The sequence below is a fragment of the Columba livia genome, chromosome Z (genome assembly GCF_036013475.1).
Source record: "Columba livia isolate bColLiv1 breed racing homer chromosome Z, bColLiv1.pat.W.v2, whole genome shotgun sequence".
In the NCBI taxonomy this organism is placed as follows: Eukaryota; Metazoa; Chordata; class Aves; order Columbiformes; family Columbidae; genus Columba; species Columba livia.
This window is the reverse complement of record NC_088642.1, coordinates 77,712,897-77,734,759: the sequence shown is the minus strand read 5'-3', so window position 1 is coordinate 77,734,759 and position 21,863 is coordinate 77,712,897. Positions and strand designations below refer to the sequence as shown.

The window sequence follows — 21,863 nt, the reverse complement described above, 5'->3', positions numbered from 1 at the left end:
GTGTAAAACAAATTATCAGAGCCAGCAATGTGCAGAAGGAGTACAACCTAGATCAAGCGGGAACTTGCCACAACTTTAATAGAAAACCAGTGTACAATGTTGCAGTTAATAGTTATTTCCGAGTGGGTAGGATTACAAGATGAAGACGGCTTTTTGTGCTCTAAAATTCAAATTGACAGAAAGCCTACAAAAAGTTTTCTTCATTTCAGAAATGTTTTTAGAAGAGGGGAATGTCTCTAAGACAGTATTGCGCCTTTCCAAAAATGTTTGGTGGCCATGTGTAGAGAAACCTGCTAAAGTACTGTCAGCAACAGCTAATCTGTTCGACCACGTCAGAAATTCAGGCCTTGATCAGGGCCAGAGTGCAGCTTTTCTGACCACGGTGCGAGTATAGAACAACTCTTGTGGGACACAAGACCCTTAAGATCATTGAGTCCAACCCTAGCTTGCAGCTGAGGGCACCTGTATTCCTCGCTCCTCTCACACAGCATAAGGATGGAATGAGTTATAAATCCTATTTGGCAACTGGACCACAGATGCAGAGAATCTAGTGAAGGCAATAATAAAAATCCTTATAATGTAAAGTATATGCCCCTTGTAACTCATTCCTGAAATCCTGATGAGGCTTTTGGAGCCTTTATGTGTTACAAGCTCCCCTTCATACAATATCAGACAAATGTCACGAACCAAATATAAAAATGTCAAACGAAATTACTAGTTTGTAACCTGTGAGAGATAGGCAGAGAGAGCAGCCCACTCAAATCTAACCATCTCCAGACAGCAGCTCCAGTAGAGTTTGCAGTCCACCACTGCACTGTCTTCCTGATTTTTCAAGCCTTATAAACAACCATAGAACTATACTTTGTGTTTTAAAACCCTCACTTCTGCATAAGTATATTTTCTATTAGCTTACAATCATTACTAATAAGACCAAGACTATCTACGAAATGCAGACCAGAAGAAGGAATGTTTGTTATTTTTTATTTTAAAAATAATATTATTCCATTCTCTACCTCTGCCTCCCAAAACCTAGCACTGGATTAGTTCACATGCTGATGAAAGATAACTCAGACTGCCTTGTATTTAACAACTATGGCACCACGAGCAGAAAACCTGGCTTCTTTTACAACTATGCTTTTATTTTTCTTGCAACCTCACTAAAATTCCTGTACACCTTGGGTTACCCTTCATGGATGTATAATCAGAAAGGGCTAACAGTTTCTGTGGAAACATTTTTAGATGCACAGGTGAAATGTTTTATAGGAGCTAAATAAAACTTCTGGGTTTGGTCATGTTATTTTTATGATTGTGTGTCATTACAGATTTCAACTCCGTTTACAGGGTAGACTCAGTGCTCGTGCCCTGTTACATATCTACCTCCTAATTCTCAGACTGTTGCCTGACAGAGTGGATTCAACAACCTGGTGTTAGACATGAAGCCAGACAGCATGCATGGAGGAAGTGGTCAGGTACACAACAAAGGAAATACAAAACTATATGCCATGAGACCAGAGGATTTCGGATTCAGTCAGATTAATATATATCTTTCACTCAGGTTTAGCAGGAATAAAGCATCGTTCTGTTCATGCTGAAGAAATTGATGGTAGACTGGGTGTTCAGGTGTTCAGAGACTCTTTGGGACACATGAAAACGTGTAGTGAAATCACTCTTTGGCTTCTGAAACTCACGGATCATATCCTGGGACTTTGGGCTACATAACTGCTTCTAAATACACATCTGCATCTCGTAGCAATGGCTTACATTAGTGCTGACAGATGTCCTACGAAGGGATAAGTAGTCGTGCATGGCCGCCCCCTAAGCCCCCATATTCAGCATAGGATCCACTATGCAGTTTCCCAAGCAGCTGTGTAAAACAGCTGGAGACTAAAGAGATCAACACCTTCAGCTTCACAGGCACTAGCAGCAAAGCTGGCTGGCCACAAGGATTGACCACACTACTGCAAGAGATGCAGACAGCTACAAGTACATTTATGTGTCCTGTGGAAGACTAGTCTGAAGGTATATAAACCATGCTGCCCTTCTGCCTGCAATGTCAGATCATTATAGGAAAGAGCGTGCCCCTGTGGCTCTACACCACGTAATACAAGGTTTGTTTTCCTTCATTATATATTTACTATACTCGTTATCTGGTACTAGGTAGAATGCCACCTTACATTGCATTATCTTCACTGCAGTTTGAATCTCCAACATCCACTGTTGCATGGACACCAAATGTCTTCTCTGTCAAATCCAGCCGCGTGTGGTTTTCAAACTTAATCATGATCCTCTTGGCCCAGAAGAGAATGCAGGGGATGCCATTCACCGTGACGTTGAGAGGGCTGGAGTGGCTGTGGGTGAATGGCCTCCAGGACACTCTTTCCCACTGTTCTTTCCTGCTCACGTTGTAGCTGACAACCTGATGGACCACATAAAATATCAGTATCAGAAGACGCATATTTCAGGAGTTACTCTCCATCCTACCAGAATAAATGATGCCAGCACTTGGAGAGCATCTGTGGAGCCAGCGCTCAGCCGCAGCAGTACTGAACACAGAAAGCAAAGAATTCTCCCACCAAGGGAATGGCATCATACAGACCTCTAGCTCCAGCACAACTGGCCAGAGAGCAAATATAAGTGATATTTATTCTACCGGGGAAGTACCACTGGTGAAAAGCACATTCTTAGCATGCTCCCATCTCACTGTAGAGCTGCCCAACATAAAAAATTGAAGTAAAGCTAGAATTACAAGGTGCTCACCCCAGCAGAAGACTCTGTAGGACACCAGTAGGAATTACTTCAACACAGTACAGAGGACTCAGTTGGGTCCAGAGACACAGCTTACCATGCTGACTGTACACTAGGCAGCTGTCCAGGTGAAAGAAATATCCAAGTCTACATCTACCTAGAGACAGTTTGGCTCCTGATGGCTTTAAAATCAGGAAAATGCCTACTGCAGAACAGGATGGGTCAAGTACGGATCCCTGCCTTTTCAAAATCAGTCATTTGCAAGGTTAAAATCTGGGGACTGCAGCTTCCGTGCCACCTACAGACATTAGAAAAAAGCTATCTCTTCTAACCTAAACTTCATCATAGCAAAAGAAGGACAATTTGGCATCAGGCAACATAATTTGAGACAGTGAGTCAGGGCTCAGAAAGGACTTCAAAACTGAACTGTCATTTTCCTATTTCAAGCTAAAATTTCCAGACACCAACTCTTTTCCATCTCCACACATGTCCTATCTGACTACGACAACTCATACAATGCCTGCCTGGCTGTTTTGCATGTCATATGATCAAGCAAGTTCAAATCATGTACAAACAGACACATTCTGAATCCAAGTCATAAACAGCATCTTACCAGGCTACAGAAGGGACGCGGTTAAGCTCCAGAGCTTTGTCTTGGCTTAAAGAGATATTTTTTTTCTGTTCAGATTAGCAAATCATGTCTCCCGGCTCAGACCCTGAAAGACCCCTTTTGATACTTGACCTTACATATGGCACAAGACTGCTTTAGGATTAAAATTACTAAGTACCCACAGCAACAAGCCGAAAGCAAGGTATGATCATGGTCAGAAAACGTGATGCAGCAGCCAGCAAGAAATATTGACTATAATAACTGTATAAATTATAAGACTGTCTCCTCAGAAGTACAGATGAGGGAGATTAAATCAACAGATTATTTACATTCGATTGAATCATTTGCAGGGTTTTCGATAAGGAATCCTTTTATGCTCGGTTTTTGAGAAGACCTACAGGCTGGACTCAGGAAAAACTCCAACTGAATTTAAACAATCAGCACTTTTGCTTCAGCTATTCTTTTAGTACCAAATGATATAAGGAAAACACCGGCTGCAGCAGTTAAATGGCACTGTACAGAATGCAGATGATAGGAGTTGGTGCACAAACCCACTGCCAGCCAGCACCAGCAATGGCAACTGAAGTTTCATCTCACTTCTCAGAGAAGCAGAAGGTATCTTGTACAGCAGGTAATGAATCAGTAACACATCACAATGATTTAGATGGTTTTGTTGGCTGTTTCTTGTAAGCATGCTGCTTACATTTAATCCAAGAATGCAAGCTAAAATATCTCAATGTGCCATGAAAAAGCTACACAGATAACAGTTCCTTCAAAGATTACCTGTGTAATTGCTACTTGATTTACATTGAATTTTGGCTTCACACCACCATCATAACGTCGATCTGCAGAAGAAAGTGTCTTATTAGCCTACAAAGAAACATCCAGTCATTCATAAAAGCATACTCTTGCGTGTTCTTATGCAAACAATAATTATTTCTGCATGAAACTCAGAATACCTGAATTTGTTTTGGAAAATATTTGTCTTGTTGCAAATACTGCTTTCAATACATCCATTCTCTAGTTTACCTTACTTGTACAACAAGGTTCCTCTTCTTTCCATCGAACATCTTAGCACCCTTACTGGAAAAAACTGCAGTCCCCCAAAATGACAGGATTCAGCCTATACTTGTATTTATTCATCCCAAACACACTTAACAAAAGCTGCTTCTTTCTCCAAACAGCAGACTCTATTTTCAAAGGTGGTTTGTTGAATTGCACGGCAAAAACTTGTAACTGTGGGTGGGAATTTCTTTCCCTGCACTGGCCAGAGATGGGAAGCTGTGACAAATAACCTGACAGTCTGGCTGCTTGCCAGGAGAGTGAAGTTTCACAGATAACAGATCATTTCATGGACACTCTCACAGCTCCATCCTTCAAACATTCAACTCTGTTTTCACTTGGTTAAGAAGAGTGAATACTTCTTCCTTCCACATTCTTGCTATATCTCAAGAATCAGTAAATTATTATTTTAACCTGGCAAATCCTTTAAAGGGTCTTTTTTTAACGAGGGATAAGCTTGAACAATACACTTGCAAGAAGAGTCATGAGTGCCAACAGAAGCAACACCTGGTGGGAATGAAGATCTTTTACAGCCATGCTAACAGAGCCAGCATCCAGCCATTCAACCCATTCAACTACCCAGCCTTACCATTTCTTTGCAGAGAATCTTGATCTGGGAACACACTTGAACTAGAAGAGAGGAGAAAAATATTTACCGTACAGCATCTGGATTCAAAGTCTCCAGCAAGATCACTGGAGAGAGCTCCTGTTCCTTCTTCATCCAATAAAACTTCAAAATACAGGGTGTTTCAAAAAGATGGATGCAATTTAAAAGCAGTCATGATTTCAGACTGGGTCCACCTTTTTGAAACACCCTGTAGAACCCAGATCCCTTGCTGGTTAACGTCACAGGAACAGGGCAAATTAACCCCAAAGCCAGTGCACCCAGGCTAAAATGCCTCATTCTCAGAGATCCCTTAGGTGCATCAGACCCAACAGGCATTCCCATGTCCTTACCAAGGCTTCATTACCCATCTTGTCCCTTTCCCTGGGACACCAGTTCTGGGTTGGAGGCTGAGCCAGTTCCAGCCCACAAGCAGGGGAACGCAAGGACAGTGCTGCACCATCCTCAGCCCCAGTGAGGATCAGAAGCAGTACATGGAATGTCTCCAGGACAGAGCAAATGCTCTGGACTTGTATGCCTTAAACCCAGATGTACAGCCACCTAAAGACAGCTCCTGAATGGTTCAAGGCAATCCCAAACCCCATGGAAGCTGGCTGCAAGGTAGGGAGAAAGTGAAGTACATCTCGAGTAACAATCACCAGGCTTGTGAAATTTCCAGCCTTTTATTTTCTTCCTTGGTGTAATTTAGCCGTAAGTCTTCGGCTGGTCTAAGTGTGATCTATATTCCTGAACTAGAGAATGAAGCCCAGTAAATTCACATACACCACCAAAAGACCAACAAGATCAAGCGCTCCTGCACCCACAGCTGAGCATTGTCCCACAGAGACCCCACACAGGCTGCCATCCACCTTCTTCTCTTGCCTTGTTTCTTAGCGACTTCCCAACCCACCACAAAAGCGGAATACTTGAAAAGATACACCCAAACACCAGCACACGAGGACTAAGAATAAAAGCAGGTTTCAGTATTTATGTGTAAATTGTACTACAAGGTATTTGAATTGCAGGGGCAGGCCTTGGCCTTGCTGGGGAGCCCAGAAACAGTTGCAAGAACCCAGTCCCCGATGGACCCCCTGGGTAGGGGGATCTGTGCTACCCACTACCACGTACTGCAGGAGTGATCCCAACCTAATTTCTGTCACAGCATCCTTAATGGCAGATAAATATGAGTCCGAACAACGTAAGAGCAACAACGGAGAAAGGTGGGATGGCTTAGAGCCTGCGTGTGGCTCTGGCAGTCAGGGTGCTTGACCACACTGAACCTGGATCACATGAAACCCGTGGCAATGTGACCAGCTTCAGCAAAGCCTGGATTTCACATGCAATGGTTTGCTTGCACTCATGCTTCAGGAGAGCAGCAGGCTTTTTCATCTGATCAGCATCCCTCCAGCAAGAATCATAGATCACGGAATGTTTGGGGCTGGAGGGGACCTCTTGAGATCATCCAGTCCAACCCACCTGCAAAAGCAGGTTCACCAGAGCAGATCACACAGGAATGTGTCCAGGTGGGTTTGAATGTCCCCAGAGAATGAGACTCCACAATCTCTCTGGTCAGCCTGTTCCAGGGCTCTGGCACCTCAAAGTAAAGAACTTTCTCCTCATATTCAGATGGAACCTCCTGTGCTTCAGTCTGTGCCCACTGCCCCTCATCCTATCATTGCCAACACTGGGCAACACTGTCTGGTCCCATCCTCCTGACACCCACCCTTGAGATATTTATAAGCATTGATAAGAAAGCTCATGGCCCATCTGGAAATCACTATGTTGTAGCATGCAGACTAAAACACTGGGATGAGAGGAGACTGGTGTAAAATTGCATAATTTACTTTATTCCCTTACTTCACCTGAAATTTTTTGTGTTGTTATGGGAAGATGAAAGGTTATTTTTGTTTTCTTGATAGTCAATTAAAAAAAAAAAAAACATTACTTATTTTCTCATCTGGGATAAGGCTAATACCTTGGCCATTGAGGCCATAAGTATGGGCAACATCAAGCCTAACAAGCGCTTACAATGAATATATGAGGCATGCCCATTGTGAATGTACCTGTGGGGCTACAACACAAGCAGAACAGATATAACCAACCTCCACGCAGCCCAAAGGGACAGGTTGGGAGTTTGTGACAAAGCAGTTTGACTCCGCTACATCAGATGTAAACACACGGCAACACGTAGCCTTGCTGCTCCAGAAGAAATGTCAATGTTCTGCTCTCAGCATGAAGATACTCAAAAATAGATGAATGCACGGAGCTACTGAAATATTCATGCTCTGATGAGGAACACAGCAGAGAGAGTGATGTGGGAGCCACCACTAAGCACCATGGTATGACAGACACTATCAGCCCCATGGCAGGCACACGTGGGAGGCAGATAAGTTGAATCGTAGAACCGTCTGGATTGGAAGGGACCTTCAAAGCCCATCCAGTGCCACCCCTGCCATGAGCAGGGACATCTTCACCAGCTCAAGTTGCTCAGAGCCCCGTCCAGCCTGGCCTGGGATGTCTCCAGGGATGGTTCATCCACCACCCCTCTGGACAACCTGGGACAGGGTTTCTCCACTCAAACTGTAAAAAATTTCTTCCTCATATCCGGCCCGAATCTCCCTCCTTTAGTTTAAAACCACCACTGCTTGCCCTATCACAACAGGCCCTGCTGAAAAGTCTGTCCCCATATTTGTTGTCAGCCCCATTTAAGTACAGAAAAGCCACAATAAGGTCTACCTGGAGCCTTTTCTTCTCCAGGCTGAACAACCTCAGCTCTCTCAGCCTGTCCTCATAGGAAGTAACTATATATGGTAACTATATATAGCATATATAAGTGAAGCAGCTCCACCAAAGTACTCCTGTTCCTCACTCTGTTTATTAGCGATGCTGGCTGCCTCCTCACCTCCTGCACAACACATGCAGCCCTGTTAGAGGAAGGAGAAGAACAACCACCATAGCAAGGCTGGCAGTCACCGCTTTGTCCCACCACAGCCCGACCGCTGAGGCACTGCCAGTCTATCAGTGGCATAAGGGAAGGATCCCCTCCCGGTTTTGGGGCAAGCATGAGTTGACGTTGATGTTATCGGGTCTGTCAGCTGCCTTTGACACTCATAACCCCGAGGTGTCACAGACGTGCGTGATCTGTGACAGAAACGGTTGGCTGTCCGTAGCCATCTAGCTGTCAACTAGGCAGCCTTTCCAGTCAAAAGGCAAGCTGGAGAATTCACAGGCAATCTCTGGCTGTGAGGAACTTTTGTCATCAGATGGAGCATGTTTAATAGAACAAAAAAATTGAAAGAAAAAATTGTAAAATAACAACACATTAAAAATATGTATTCCTTTTAGTATATAAACATTTTAAATACATGTTTCAGAGACATGAAACTAAACAGTGCTGGAACTGCCTTCTTCACGGCCTGCAAAACTACCAGCAAATGGTGGCTATGCCTGCAAACCAGTGACAGAAAATTATTTTGAGCATGCTGAATTAGACTAGAATTTTATCATTTTTTCCAATCACTCTACCCTAAAACTCCAAATTTGGTTGCACACATGGTATATGTTTGGACGACTAATATTTTTCCTTACCAGGTATTAAATAACTAGACCAGATACACGCAGACATGCATGTTGTATGTTGAATTTACCACACCAAGTATGTCAGGAGCCCACACGAAATTGGATTAGCCCTAATACAAAGCAGTGGGATGACTAATCACTGTGTAAAACCCAATTAAATAAGATTATAAGTATAAAGAAGTGTAAATTCCCTCTTATCAAATTACATTATCCATCTACATAAGATAACCAAGTCTGGGTTGTTTGTCTGGAAAAGTTCACATAGGCTCCAGCCCTGGACTTTCAGGTGGACGCTCTTTTGTCCACTCAGAATAACAAATAACTCACACCGTCTTTTACTCTTCATACGGCTCCTCTGAGAAACTGCATCAGATGGCGAAATGTGCTCTACTGCAGTATTTAAATTCCTTCAGAATTATCAGACTAATACTACCAACGTCTAGCTGCTGGAATAGTATCAATTAATTCATGAAGCATTTAATTGGGAAATGGCATGTGAACCTTCAAACGCACTAAAAACAAAGTCATGTCGAAAGGTGAATGTTTGCTGAGCAGCTGGTAGCAATGAACAGGCTGTAGTCCTAGAGACACCGCTCATAAATAATTTCAATGAAGTTGTTAAAATTATAAATGTGTAAGCATAGGGAGCCCAGATTCAGGGCAAAAGGGAGTTCCTTCTCAAAAACATCTTAACAATAATGTTATTAAATTTTAAATGTAGCTATTTAAGTTCTATCATTAAGAAATATCTACAAAGCCCATGACTCTTAGAGTTTAAATTTTAAGGATTGTGTCATATTTTGGTAGCCTCATGTGATTTGACACAGGGAGACAGATTTACATAATTATTTTACAATGTAATGAGTACTGGGGTTTGATCTGCACTTTAATGGATGCCCAATAAAAACTGGATCAGAACACGAAGATACTCAAGCTTTCGATTTTAATATTAAAATAACTCCAAAAAACGGAGCTCATAGAAGTTATAGCAAATTAGTGGTGTACAGGCACAATCCCACTGCCACTGAATACAAAGGCAAAATCTCCATCCAACTGACTGACACCAGGATGGCAAGTTCATTTAGTGAAATTTATTGTAATAAAATTCACGTAATGATACACTTCTCGCTCTTTGTCAGATTTTGATCCGATTGCAAAAAAGCGCAATTATACTAAGAATACACTAACGAATCTAAAAACTGGCAGAGGAGAACAGCAAGTAAGCTATTTAAATGAAAACATATTGTAGTATTTATCGGTAACTGACTACCAGATCTCTTAATACAAGCTTAAGCAAATCACCACATGTCATGTCCTTCTTACTTTAAATGCACAGATTTCACTGCCAGCTGTGATTTTTATCAGCATATATGATCTGTGTGTAATTACTAACTTTGGGGCACAATTCAACTAATACCATTTTGTAATGCTTGGCTCTATGAAGTCCCCTCTTTCCCCTGCTGTGATTTGGGCTTCATATTTGTATTTCATGAGAGAATGAAATAGCACTATAAACAATGATAAGTCCAAATCTCTAGTAATTTCATAAGTTTAATACTTCCTTGCAATATTGAATTTGTGCTTCAAAAATTAATTCTACACAAGCACAATATTTTAGCACCTATGTTGCTTGGAGTGTTTTTTCACACTCTTGCTGTTATTCTATTTATAACTTCATTTTTACATAGACCAGGGAAAGTCAGTGTGACAGTCATTAAAATGTAATGAAATATAAGACAGATGCCCAGAAAACACTCGTTTTAAAACCATTTCTAGTGTCGTTTATAAAATTGTTTTAAAGTTACATTCCTAAGGCAATGTGGGCTTCAAAATAATTCATTTCTGCATTAGCCCCAGGTGTTTTCAAACCTGAAGAGAAAAATAAAATCACCTCTGGATATTCTAAACTGCGGTCGAATCTGCTTCCACACAGCACAAAAAAAAACAAATTACAACATTTAAAATACAAACTCGATTCCACCGACAGTTTCTGGACACACACTCAGTTACTGACCTGCCATCCGCTGTCGCAATCATTTGCTCCACAGGCGCTGTGAATCCCACGTACACAATGAGCAGGAGGAACCCGAGGGCAGCGTTTCTTTCCATGGAGAAGAGCACCGGTGCCTCCACACCCAGCACATCTGCTCCTCTGGTCCAGCATCAGCCCCTGCTCCGCCTGGCAGTCTGACAGGCAGCAGATCCAGCCAGTCGGGGACGGGATTCACCACCACATCACCGCACCGGTACCCACGGGAGAAATCCTTCGTGTGCTCGGATTTACTCTGACGGTGGACGCCTACTGCTGGGACACGCCAGCTTCCTGGTGAATTACAGATTACACATCCTGGGGAAATTGTACCAGGATGTGGGCTGCTTGTTAAGGAAAAAAAGAAATAAAATCAGATGGTCTTGCCCAGCTCTAAAATCACACTGAAGAGCACTTCTTACCTACACTCAACCCTAAGCTTAAAGAAAGGTGAAGGTGCTGTTTCCAAACAGCTCTGAAATTTCTCCTTCCATATCATAACCAGGAAAAGAATTACATGTATTTTGAAGCCTTATAATACCTTCAGAGTAATAGTATTATTCCCATTTTACAGTAGTGAAAGCAGATGCAGCAAGCTTAGAAATTAAGTATTTGCAAGTGGTTTCCTTCCTTCAGCACTTCAGTTTGTGTGTGTCCAGCTTCCTGGCTCAACTGCTTTTATACTTACAGAGAACTCTAGGCCAGAGCACAGCTGTTAAATGCCCACAGGATTACGCTGCCTCCGTTTCTGGACTGTCAGGCTAAGGCAGCAGGGAGCACACACATCACCGTGACAAAGGCAAGCTGGTTCTGGGATGGGTCAGTTCTCAAAAGATACACGGGTCACGGGCGCCGGTACCCCCTCTGCAGACCCTCCCTCCTCACTGGCCTTCTCAAAATAGACATCAGTTGTGCTCATGATGGCAAAGAGGGATAGGTACACAAGCTGGCTCCTCAGACTCTATGACCCACATGTGCTCTCCCAACATTGCTTACTAATTACACCTTTGTTGAGGTTTTGATTGCGGGGTGACAACAAACCATGGCAGATGTATTCTTAACCCCCACTTCCCCCTTCATCCCCTCCCTCTCCCAACTCCCCACTAAGGACAGGTGATTGGGAGGGAAAGAAGGACAGAGATAAGAGAGTTGGAAAAATCATTTTACTAATGCTACCAATAAAAATAGAGAAAATAATACAAAATATACAAAACCAATCTTGAAAGTCCCAGGAACTGCAGGGCCGGCACCCGAAGTCCTGGACTGGACCCTGCAGCAAACCGGAGTTGGATTCAGTCTGCCACAAGCCCTCAGTTCGCAGGGATGACTAGCAAGGTCCTCTCCTAATGTCAGCCATGAGGAAAAGGGACAAGATCCTCGTGATCTCCCACTTTTATATGAAGTATGACATGAATGGGATGGAGTATTTCAGTTGGTCAGTTTTTTGGTCACCTGTTTCTCATTGCCCCTCTCGCAAGTTGTACATCCATCCTCAACAGTCCAGCGACCTTGCACACCATTGCTATGTCTACAAAAACATGTAGCTGGCTTTTCAGAAAAATGTAGCTAATATGAAGGCTTCAGCTGACATGCAAATTCACTAAAAGAAACTTGTTTTTAACAAAACCAGGACAACTTTATATTCAAAGTGACTACACAGGACCAGGAAAGCTGGAATCAGGACACTTACTGGTGGAGCAGGCACAACAACAGCGTCCTGCAGTGTGCTTGTGCACAGTCTGGCCACCTGCATGAACACAGCCACGGATCTGGACCAGCCTGGAGGGAGCTCTGGGGCCCAGGCAGAGACGGGGTCTTGGTAATCACCTTCACTGTGTGTTCTCACCACTTCAAAGAATGAATCCTGTCTGAAATTGCTAACCTAAAGATATGCAAATCCTTTCATGTTTAGGTTGGCCTGCTCATTTAACAAAGAGTGACTTACAAAACACCTAATCACAAACTATAGACACTACTGACCTTGCAACTTTAGACATTTTGAAGCCCGCACAATTAGTTCTTACGTTAACACATATCTCAAGACTGTTGGATGAAGTGTCCTTTGGCTGAATGTTGCTCATTATAGGCCAAAAGGATTATATAATGCAATATGCCAATGCGTAACCAATTGGCTCTTTGGGACTGCCCTGAGTGGTGATAAGATTTTGTATATAACACCTTTTACTTTTCTGGCAGGCGTGCTGGCTTTTATTCCAGCATCCAGACTTGTGCAACTCTGTAATAAAATATCTTGTCTCTGTGTGCTAAATCTGGCACATTTGTACACACACTGGGTAAAGAACCCTGTTTTGGGACAACATGTGGGTATCTCAAAAGGAAGCTCGGACCAGTGCTTAGCTGACATTTCATCACGCTGCACCCTTCTCCACTTAAATATCAGGCAGAACACAGTCACAAACAGCTCCTACTAACAGCTATGTGTATTAATGTATATATATATACCTGTCTATCTACACACCGCTTTCTTACTCAGCAGTTAACATCAGCCGCCCGCTGATGTGATCACACAGTAAGCCCTGCTTCACCAATTAAGAGCTTCCATCTGTTGCATTCCAGATATAAGATAAAGATAGGGGCTTTGGCATCGTAACTATTAAAAAGGATTTACCATCTTAATTCATTTCTCCTTCAGTGACACAGAGAGTATTCACTAATCTTAAAAATCGCTCAACAGCTTGTCCTCAGTAGTACTGCTTCTATCCAATTTAAGGAGGAATCCAGATACTTACGTGGGAATCACAGCTGGAAAAATGAGATAAGGGAGCATAGCGATAAACAAATACCATTTGAAAATAATCCCTGAATTTTCTGTGAAGCAGCAGAAATGTATGATGCTTAACTTAGAACCAACAGTACAGGGACATGGCTCAGCTGAAAATTTTAAGCAGCCCCGGGAAGAGGTAGGAAAGTCACACACTCTCCTAAAAACCGTGAAGCCACTAATGTCACTGGTTTATTAAACATTTCAGTCCTCCTGACCCCTAGTGCCTCCTAAATAAGTGCAGAGGAAAAGGCACAGAGAGGCTTTCTGATGGTGCCTTGACATTTCATCCATGTGCTGCTGTTTTCTAAGTGTTCTTCATCAGCATGGCAGCAAAAGCTAAAGAAAAATGCTGAAATACAAACCAGTATGGCACAAATGAAAAAATAATGCGTCCTTTAAGGGCAGCAAAAGTGAGAGAAAGTAGTACAAACAAGATGTGGGAGGCCGCACCTGAAGTCAATACTGGTTGAATCCAAGATAATGTCCTGTAGCCCATCCCATGACAACAGAATGTATCTTTAATTGTACTTCCAGCCTGTGTGCTTCCATGGTGCTACCGATTTCTAGAGGCAATGTGCCTTCTCAGGCCACCATTTCCTATAGTCAAAGAGGAGAAAAGTACATGTCTATCTGCTCAGAAACAAAGGAGCTTTTGCAGACAACCAAGAAAACATGTAGCACCAAACTGCTACGGTTAAGCTAGTGTAAATCAATGAAAATATGCTGACTTCCTCACTACATAAGGATATTATGGATGCTGATAATAATTCATTAATTGACAGTCATCATCTGAAATAATGGTAGAAGCAAAGAGCATCAATAAAAGTCTTTCCTTACCTCTTGACACTTGCTTATAACAACAATAATATTAAACGTTTGAAACAGTTCTTAAAAATGTTGCTTTCTCATGAGGTTCAAGCATAAGCAGACTCACATGGTATAGATCCACTGAAAGCAAAAAGTCATCCTAAGCACTTAATTTTGGTGAAGAATGATGATAAAACCACCATCTCTGCATTATTGAGTTTAAAAGAACACTTGAATGGAGCCTCACATGCAGTGGTCCTGACTGGGGCATGATTAGATGAGCTCTTGTGATACTGTTGATGAATTGCCGTTGTACACTTGCCTGTTTTACGCTGAAATCAAGCAAACAAAGCTTGCTCGGCCACATGCTTTGAATACATACATGCACAGTGGACAAAGGGTCAACAGAGGATCATGAGCAAAGCCCACACACTGTTTTATGGAACGCACGAAGTGACATTCAACTCCACAAAGGCATCCAATGAACATCCTGCATGCCAAAGTCAAGAGGAAGTCAACATTTTTGTTTACATCCTTTAAGATGGGCTGTGGTGGGCTAAAAGTGGCCAATATTCCAAAACAGAGGATTAAACTGCTGCTTATCGTCTTTTCTTTCCTCGCTCTGGCAAACAGTTTTTGCTCATGATTACTCTTCATGAAAAACTCATCCTTTAATAATAAAGTACCTACTACTTAGTTGGTTTTCACTTTGTATCACAGCAGCTCAGACTTTTACACGACCTGGGGGGAGGCACAGCAGGAGATCTTACTGTACTTTCAACACTTCTCTATTTTTGGATCTCCATCACACACAGGGTAGTTAAGAAAGCAGCTGGCAACTATATTCAGTGTAAGGGCTCACAGTTTTGTGAGGTTTATGAAGCAAAATATCAGAGACTGATAGGCTAGCCAGTTGGTATTGCTGGCACTCCACACATAGCCAAATGTGTCACCACAGTCCAGCAAACCCCCTGTCAAACAGGATGACCACACTAACATTGATGGAGACCCTGAGATGACAGCTGTTCCGCCTGATGCTGCAATGATTATACACACACTGGGTTTGCATGCAACGAATGAGACTGCAGACGTAATTTTAGACATGGATAACTTATCTCTTTGGCTAGCATCTCCTCAGGCAGACAACAGCACAATCTATTTTCAACACAGTTTATAGTTACCTTCAGGTGACATATCAGGTCAGCATGAACTGAGCAGCTTTCTAAAATAATATATCTCAACCTAACTATAAGGTATCAGCCACTGTACAAGGTACTAGCACGTGAGATACCATTACGATTTTTTTTTCTTTGAGACACACATTGTTCTTGTGATTTAGATATATCCACAATGCAACAGAAGCATGGACAGAAAATTGGCCTGAATAAAAAGAAAAATCTTGTCACAGTTCCAATGAAATCCTCTCTCTGGGCAACTAATTTGCCTGCAGGGCTTTTAGTCTTCATCTCCACCACACAGGCAGGGATGATGCAAAAATGAATCCTGTTACAACTCTTTTTCCTGCTCCCTTCCTAACAACACCAAAGGATGCCAGTGTCTCGCAAGAAATCTCCATGCAGACTCCAGGCCCTACTGCCAGCTGGTCTGGATGGAGACTGGATCAAGAATGAAGCTTGATTCGCAGCCGGCCTTTGGGGAAAGCAAGGGGCAGTGACGGGAACCACACAAAAAACAAACAAACAAAACAAAAACAAACAAACAAACAAAAAAACACAAACACAAAAAAGCTCAGTGTAACAAGGTAGATCTAGAATCACAGAGTCACAGAACGGTTTGGGTTGGAATGGACCTTCAAGGCTCATCTGCTCCAGGCCTCCTGCCACAAGCAGGGACATCTTCACCAGCTCAGGTTGCTCAGAGCCCCGTCCAGCCTGGCCTGGGATGTCTCCAGGGATGGTTCATCTACCACCTCTCTGGCCAACCTGGGACAGGCTCTCACCACCCTCAGCGTCAAAAATTTCTTCTTCAGGTCTCACCTCCATCTCCCTTCTTTAGTTTAAAAACCATCACCCCTTGTCCATCACAACAGACCCTGCTAAAAAGTCTGTCCCCATATTTCTTATTGGCCCCTTTTAAGCACACAATAAGTTCTCCCCAGGGCCTTCTCCTTTCCAGCTGAACACCCCAACTCTCTCAGCCTGTCCTCCCAGCAGAGCTGTTCCAGCCTCTGATTATTTCTGTGGCTCCTCAGGGCTGCTCTCCAACAGGTCCATGTGTGTCCTGTGCTGAGGAACCAGAGCTGGACACAGGACTCCAGGTGGGGTCTCACCAGAGCGGAGCAGAGAGGCAGAATCACCTCCCTCCACCTGCTGGACACACTTAGATGTAGCCCAGGATATGGTCAGCTTTCTAGGCTGTGAGCTCTCATTGTTGTCTCACGTCCAATCTCTCATCCCTCAGCACCTCCACGTCCTTCTCCTCTGGGCTGCTCTCAATCCCTTCATCTCCAACCCAGATTGATACCAGGAGTTGCCCCTACCCACGTGCAGGACCTTGTGCTCCTGTGTGGAAGGAGGTCCCAACACCTGTGTATCTCCCTTCCCCAGGAGAATGTAACTGTGGCAGCCAGAGGATCTGTTTTGATCACCCACCAGTGTTTTGTAAAATACTTGCTATTCAAGAAAGCCACAGGTTCTGAGCTACCAGAAAAGGTACTCACAGCCCTAATTCTCCCTCCATTTTCAATTCAACCTCCTTTTTGTTGTTCTCCCTGCTAAGAGGCACACGAGGAAACCCCAAAAGCATCTCACACACCTGCAGACGGGGCTGTGCTAAGGAGACTGCAGATGGACAGGGATGTGAGTGGTGGGGATCAAGGGACTGGCTGCAGCGAGGTCGCCCCTGAGCACCCCGGGTTGAGGCTACAGCTCCACGGGACATCAGAAATCAGATCTCACATGGAACGCTGGAGATCAGCTTATAGCAGGAGTTTTAAGCTAAATTGTGGGATTTTGGGTGGATTTATCTGCTCGGCCAACTGAAACATTTAATTTTAGAAGCACTTATGTAGCACTGCTGGCGTTCTCCAAAGAAAACAACCCTTTTCCACCAACAGTCCTCTCGGGTGGCTGTTCCCAGCAGCCTAATTTTGTGGGTTTCACTGCAAAAACACCTTGTCGGGGAGAGGTAGGATCCCAGGAGAGCAGGGTCTTGTGGCCACCTTGGCAAGCATGGCTCTGCAGAGGCCCCTGTGGCCGAAGAACTGGGGACATGGCCACAGCCGTGGCCAGCACGTCAAGACCTGGCGCTACTGCTGAAGTCTAGGGAAGCCCAGGAAAACAACAAAGTTCTGGTTGCTGGTTTTTTGTTGGAAGGATCACCCTGTTGGTGACATTTCATGGAGTTCAAGTCAAAGTAACCACCATTTCTCTGTTGGCCTTGTACAAGGGCAAGGAGAGACCAAGAACATAAGTTCCTTTTCTGCAAGCTACAGTACCAAAACACATTTAAATATTATTATTTTTGTATGCCTTTCAGTGCCATAATAAATGGTTTGTATATACAAACATTTCCTCTGCATTTCATTAAACACAGGGTGACATGTCTGAATGAACTTTTTTGCAATGGATGACCCTAACTAAACCTGAGCATTTCTCTTTGGTTCGGCATCAAACAAACAATATTAATTTTGAAGAACAGGGTGAAATGAAGTAAGAATGTCATAACTGAAGTGTCCCAAAGTCCTACTAAAGTTTAACAAGAAACAGCAAAACGTACAGTACCATAATCTTTCCTAGATCTTAGTGAATATTTGTGCACCAGATGCCACAGTTTGTTGCAGAATATTCATTTTCTTTATTCATCAATCTCCTTCCTAGTCAAATTTTAAGTAATAAGGATTCCTAATACTCTTAAGATTGTAAAGCTGCAGCATTTTAACATTAACTTCCCTGTTCTTAAAATTACCAAACAGCGATTGCATTCTCCACATTGGAATCACATCTTCTAACAAGCTGCTTTTTGTAACAGTAATGTTTGCTCCTGAAACTGTTGCTGGGTTTTGTTGTTTTTTTTTTTTTTAATCATTTGATGTTTTTTGATTGTTTATTCTACCCGGATTGAACGTAAAAACAGCCCTGTATAAACAACGTATTTTCCATTTAAGCTGTAAACACAGGTTGTGTTAATAAAGATACATTAATGCCCTTTCACAGCAAACCCAAAAAGGGAAGTGAATGTTCATGACTTTTTGTATTAGGAAGCGGGTTGCTTGAATGAGGCAGCTGTGCCTGTTTGGTTGGTATCTGCAGACTGCTAGTTTGGCAGTATAGACTGACAGTAGCTTTCAAACTTAATAAATGCTTGTTGATTTTACAGGGTTTTGCCATGGTGTAGATGCACTGGAAGACTTGGGGGCCACTTAAGTCAAATGTTGGAAGTAAATCCCGGCTCAGCTACCATCGCAGCTCCTCAGTATCTTCCTTGCTCACCCTAAATACAGTGTGAGACTTCTGCTTCTTCTCACCCTGTGAGCAGCCTGGCAAGCACCTGCTGCACACACCTGATGAGGATACAGCAGAACCAAGGGCTCGGTGAGCCTGAAGAACACTGTGGCAGAAGAAAGGGGCTGAGGCCATTCCACGCAAAACAGGGATGATACCAGCACGGCCTCCTCACTTTGAGACGGCTCCTTGCGTGTTCCAAGTGCAAGTCTCATCCTCCACAGACAGCTCTGCAAGTGGGGAAGGGCCGCACAAGCACCATTTGGTGAGGACAACATGCACCTCAGCGCCTTTCACACCCTGCTGTTCTGTGTTTCCTCAGAAAGCTGAAGTGTCCTTCCACAGAATAATTTTGTTTGGAAGAGACCCTCTAGACCAACAGGTTCAACCTTTAACCCAACTCTGGCACTAAACCATGTCCCTAAGAACCTCATCTAAATGCGGTTTAAACCCCTCCGGGGATGGTGACTCCACCACTGCCCTGGGCAGCCTGTTCCAATGCCTGACAACCCTTTCCAGGAAGAAATTTTTCCTAATATCCAATCTAAACCTCCCGTGGTGCAACTTGAGGCCATTTCCTCTTGCCCTATCACTTGCCACTTGGGAGAAGAGACCAACACCCTCCATGCTACAACCTCTTTTCAGGCAGTTGCAGACAGTGATAAGGTCTCCGCTCAGCCTCCTTTTCTCCAGGTTAAACAGCCCCAGCTCCCTCAGCTGCTCCTCATCAGACTTGTGCTTCACGCCCCTCACCAGCTTGGTTCTCGGAACTCTCCGCAGCACCTTTCACTGCCTCGCCTCAAGGAAGCGGCCGACACGCTGCACCCCGTGCCTGCCCCGCTCCCTGCGAGCCCCGTAACTCGCAGGAAAAAAGAAAAAAAAAAAAAAGAAAAAGAAACACGATTAAACACGTTAAAAGCCAGACCACCTCTTCCCGCGGCCACGACCCGCTGACGGACACGCACTCTCGCACTCCGCTGCGCCACGCCGGGCTGCCCCCGGCGCTGCCGGGCGGGACTTTCAGTCAGGCGCGGCGCGGGCAGCCCGCGGGGGCCTGGCGGGCGCAGCTAGGCGGCGCGCAGCGGGCGGAGCTCGCTCTTTCTCGCACGGCCGGCGCGCAGGAAGGATGGGTGAGCGCTGCGCGGCGGCGGGGCCGCGGGGGACGGGCCGGGCCGGGCTGGGCCGGGCTGGGCTGGGCTGGGCTGGGGCGGCGGGGTCACCGCGTAAGGGGCTGCGGGGGTCGGTAGCGCTCTCCTTCCCTTGCCCCGCCAGCCTGCGGCCGGCGCTGGGCCCTCCGGGCACGGCCGGCGTGGGCGGTAGCGGCGCGGCCGCCATTACCCAGTGCAGCGCGGGCGGGCCTGGTCCACACACGGGGCCGCGTCACCGTGAGCGGGACCCTCACCCCTCCGCGTCCTTGCTCCGCAGGGAAGTGCCGAGGCCTCCGCACCGCCCGGAAGCTCCGCAGCCACCGCCGCGACCAGAAGTGGCACGACAAGCAGTACAAGAAGGCGCATCTGGGCACGGCGCTGAAGGCCAACCCCTTCGGAGGGGCGTCCCACGCCAAGGGGATCGTCCTGGAGAAAGTGTGAGTACAGCAGCACTCCGTGTGCCGGCTGGGGCATCGGGCTGCCCCGGGGAGGCCTGGGGAACGTGAGGCCTTTGGGAGCGACCTGGTTTCCGAAAATGCGTGAGGTTTTTCTGTCTATAGCAAGCCACGTTTCTGTTAGTTCCCGTGTGCTGGGCGTGGTTTATTTGTCCAAGCCGCTGTGCTGAACGGTATTTTTTATCCTACATGTGTCACTTCAAAAATTCTGCTCACTTAGAAGCAAAAGAACACAAATATTCTACTCATTTAGGATTTGGGGCATATACTCTGTTTCATCACCCCAAGCACTTTGTGAGTTCTCGACCTTGAAAGTCTGAAATTTTGATAGATTTCTCCGATGGTATTGGTTTAGATTTGATGTTCACATAAACTGTACTAAAACTGTACTAAAAACACGCAAAATATACTAGAGAAGTCTGTAATGTTTTATTTATGTAAATAATTGTCCAGAGATGGCCTGATCTCTGATGGGGCAGAGGAGATAAACTACATGTGTGTGAGTTGTGGTAAAGGTGCCATCTACTTGTCTCTGGCCTTTTTTTTTTCAAAACTTAAATCCTCACTGGGACACTGTCAGTGTTCCAAGGTGTGCCTCCTTTTTTTTTTCCCTCCACATTATTTACTAAATTAATATGTGTTTGTAAGTGATTGATTTTCAATTTTTATTCACCTTAGAAACTGAGCTTTTATATAGAGAGAAGCTCTAAATAGATCACTAATAGTTTTGGTTTTGAAACACAGATGCAACTTGTGTTTAGTACAAAGTAATGCACTAATTTGTGGGGATGTAATGAGTATCTGTTACTTCATCAAACAGATTTTTGCTAATTTATTTTCATGTGTTTACATTTTAGTGGAGTAGAAGCTAAACAGCCCAACTCTGCCATCAGGAAATGTGTTAGAGTCCAGCTGATCAAGAACGGTAAAAAAATAACAGCTTTTGTTCCCAATGATGGCTGCCTGAACTTCATTGAGGTAATTTTGAAGAAGTGATTTATAAAAAGTTGTATGTTACGGTAAAGAAACACGTAATTGACAGATTTGGGGCATGGTTAAACAAGGGTTCGTGGCATTCTGCACCATGTGTATCTTCAAGCAGTTACTGCAGACACAGACGAAAAATTATTAGAGGTGATTTTGTACTTTCCACTCTTTAGCAAAGTTCTCAGCCACGCTACTGCAAAGCTTAAGTGACATCTCTGCCTATCGCATAAGGGGATAGTAGTCGCTATTCATGTATCTCTATCAATAGCCTTCAGTATTTCCACCCTCGCCTTAGAAAGTCTAGACTGTGGCTCTAATTTAATGTTTCCTGTTTCGGAAGTGTGCACGGGTTTAATGTTCGCAGCTTTGTAACCACACGGTCTTTCATTGCAGGAAAATGATGAGGTTCTGGTTGCTGGTTTTGGTCGGAAGGGTCATGCTGTTGGTGACATTCCTGGAGTTCGCTTCAAGGTTGTCAAAGTAGCCAATGTTTCTCTGCTGGCCTTGTACAAGGGCAAGAAGGAAAGACCAAGATCATAAATTTAGATAAATTTGCCAAGAATGTCAATAAAATTTTTGATTGGAAAAA

General features: G+C 44.2%; 2 protein-coding genes across 9 annotated transcripts in view; one reads left to right on the top strand and one right to left on the bottom strand.

The window, feature by feature from the left end:
• The window catches only part of LOC102093887 (V-type proton ATPase subunit S1-like protein), a 27,952-nt gene extending 8,255 nt beyond the window's left edge, over positions 1–19,697 (bottom strand). Inside the window, exons 1-6 of one of the 8 annotated variants that reach the window (XM_065046446.1) lie at positions 19,613–19,697; positions 12,320–14,011; positions 10,615–10,973; positions 5,007–5,047; positions 4,139–4,200; positions 2,175–2,416 (exon numbers count right to left, since the gene is read on the bottom strand). In XM_065046446.1, coding sequence (XP_064902518.1) covers positions 2,175–2,416; positions 4,139–4,200; positions 5,007–5,047; positions 10,615–10,709 — 440 coding nt within the window. In that variant the 5' untranslated portion in view covers positions 10,710–10,973; positions 12,320–14,011; positions 19,613–19,697. Of the gene's footprint in view, positions 1–2,174; positions 2,417–4,138; positions 4,201–5,006; positions 5,048–10,614; positions 19,558–19,612 lie in introns of those variants that run through there. The other 7 variants (XM_065046445.1, XM_065046448.1, XM_065046447.1 and 4 more) reach the window with 7 other exon arrangements.
• Positions 19,655–21,863, top strand: RPS23 (ribosomal protein S23). The gene is made up of 4 exons (XM_065046458.1): positions 19,655–19,814; positions 20,110–20,269; positions 21,145–21,265; positions 21,668–21,863. The coding sequence occupies exons 1-4, from the start codon at positions 19,811–19,813 to the stop codon at positions 21,812–21,814; spliced, it is 432 nt and encodes a 143-aa protein (XP_064902530.1). The 5' UTR covers positions 19,655–19,810; the 3' UTR covers positions 21,815–21,863.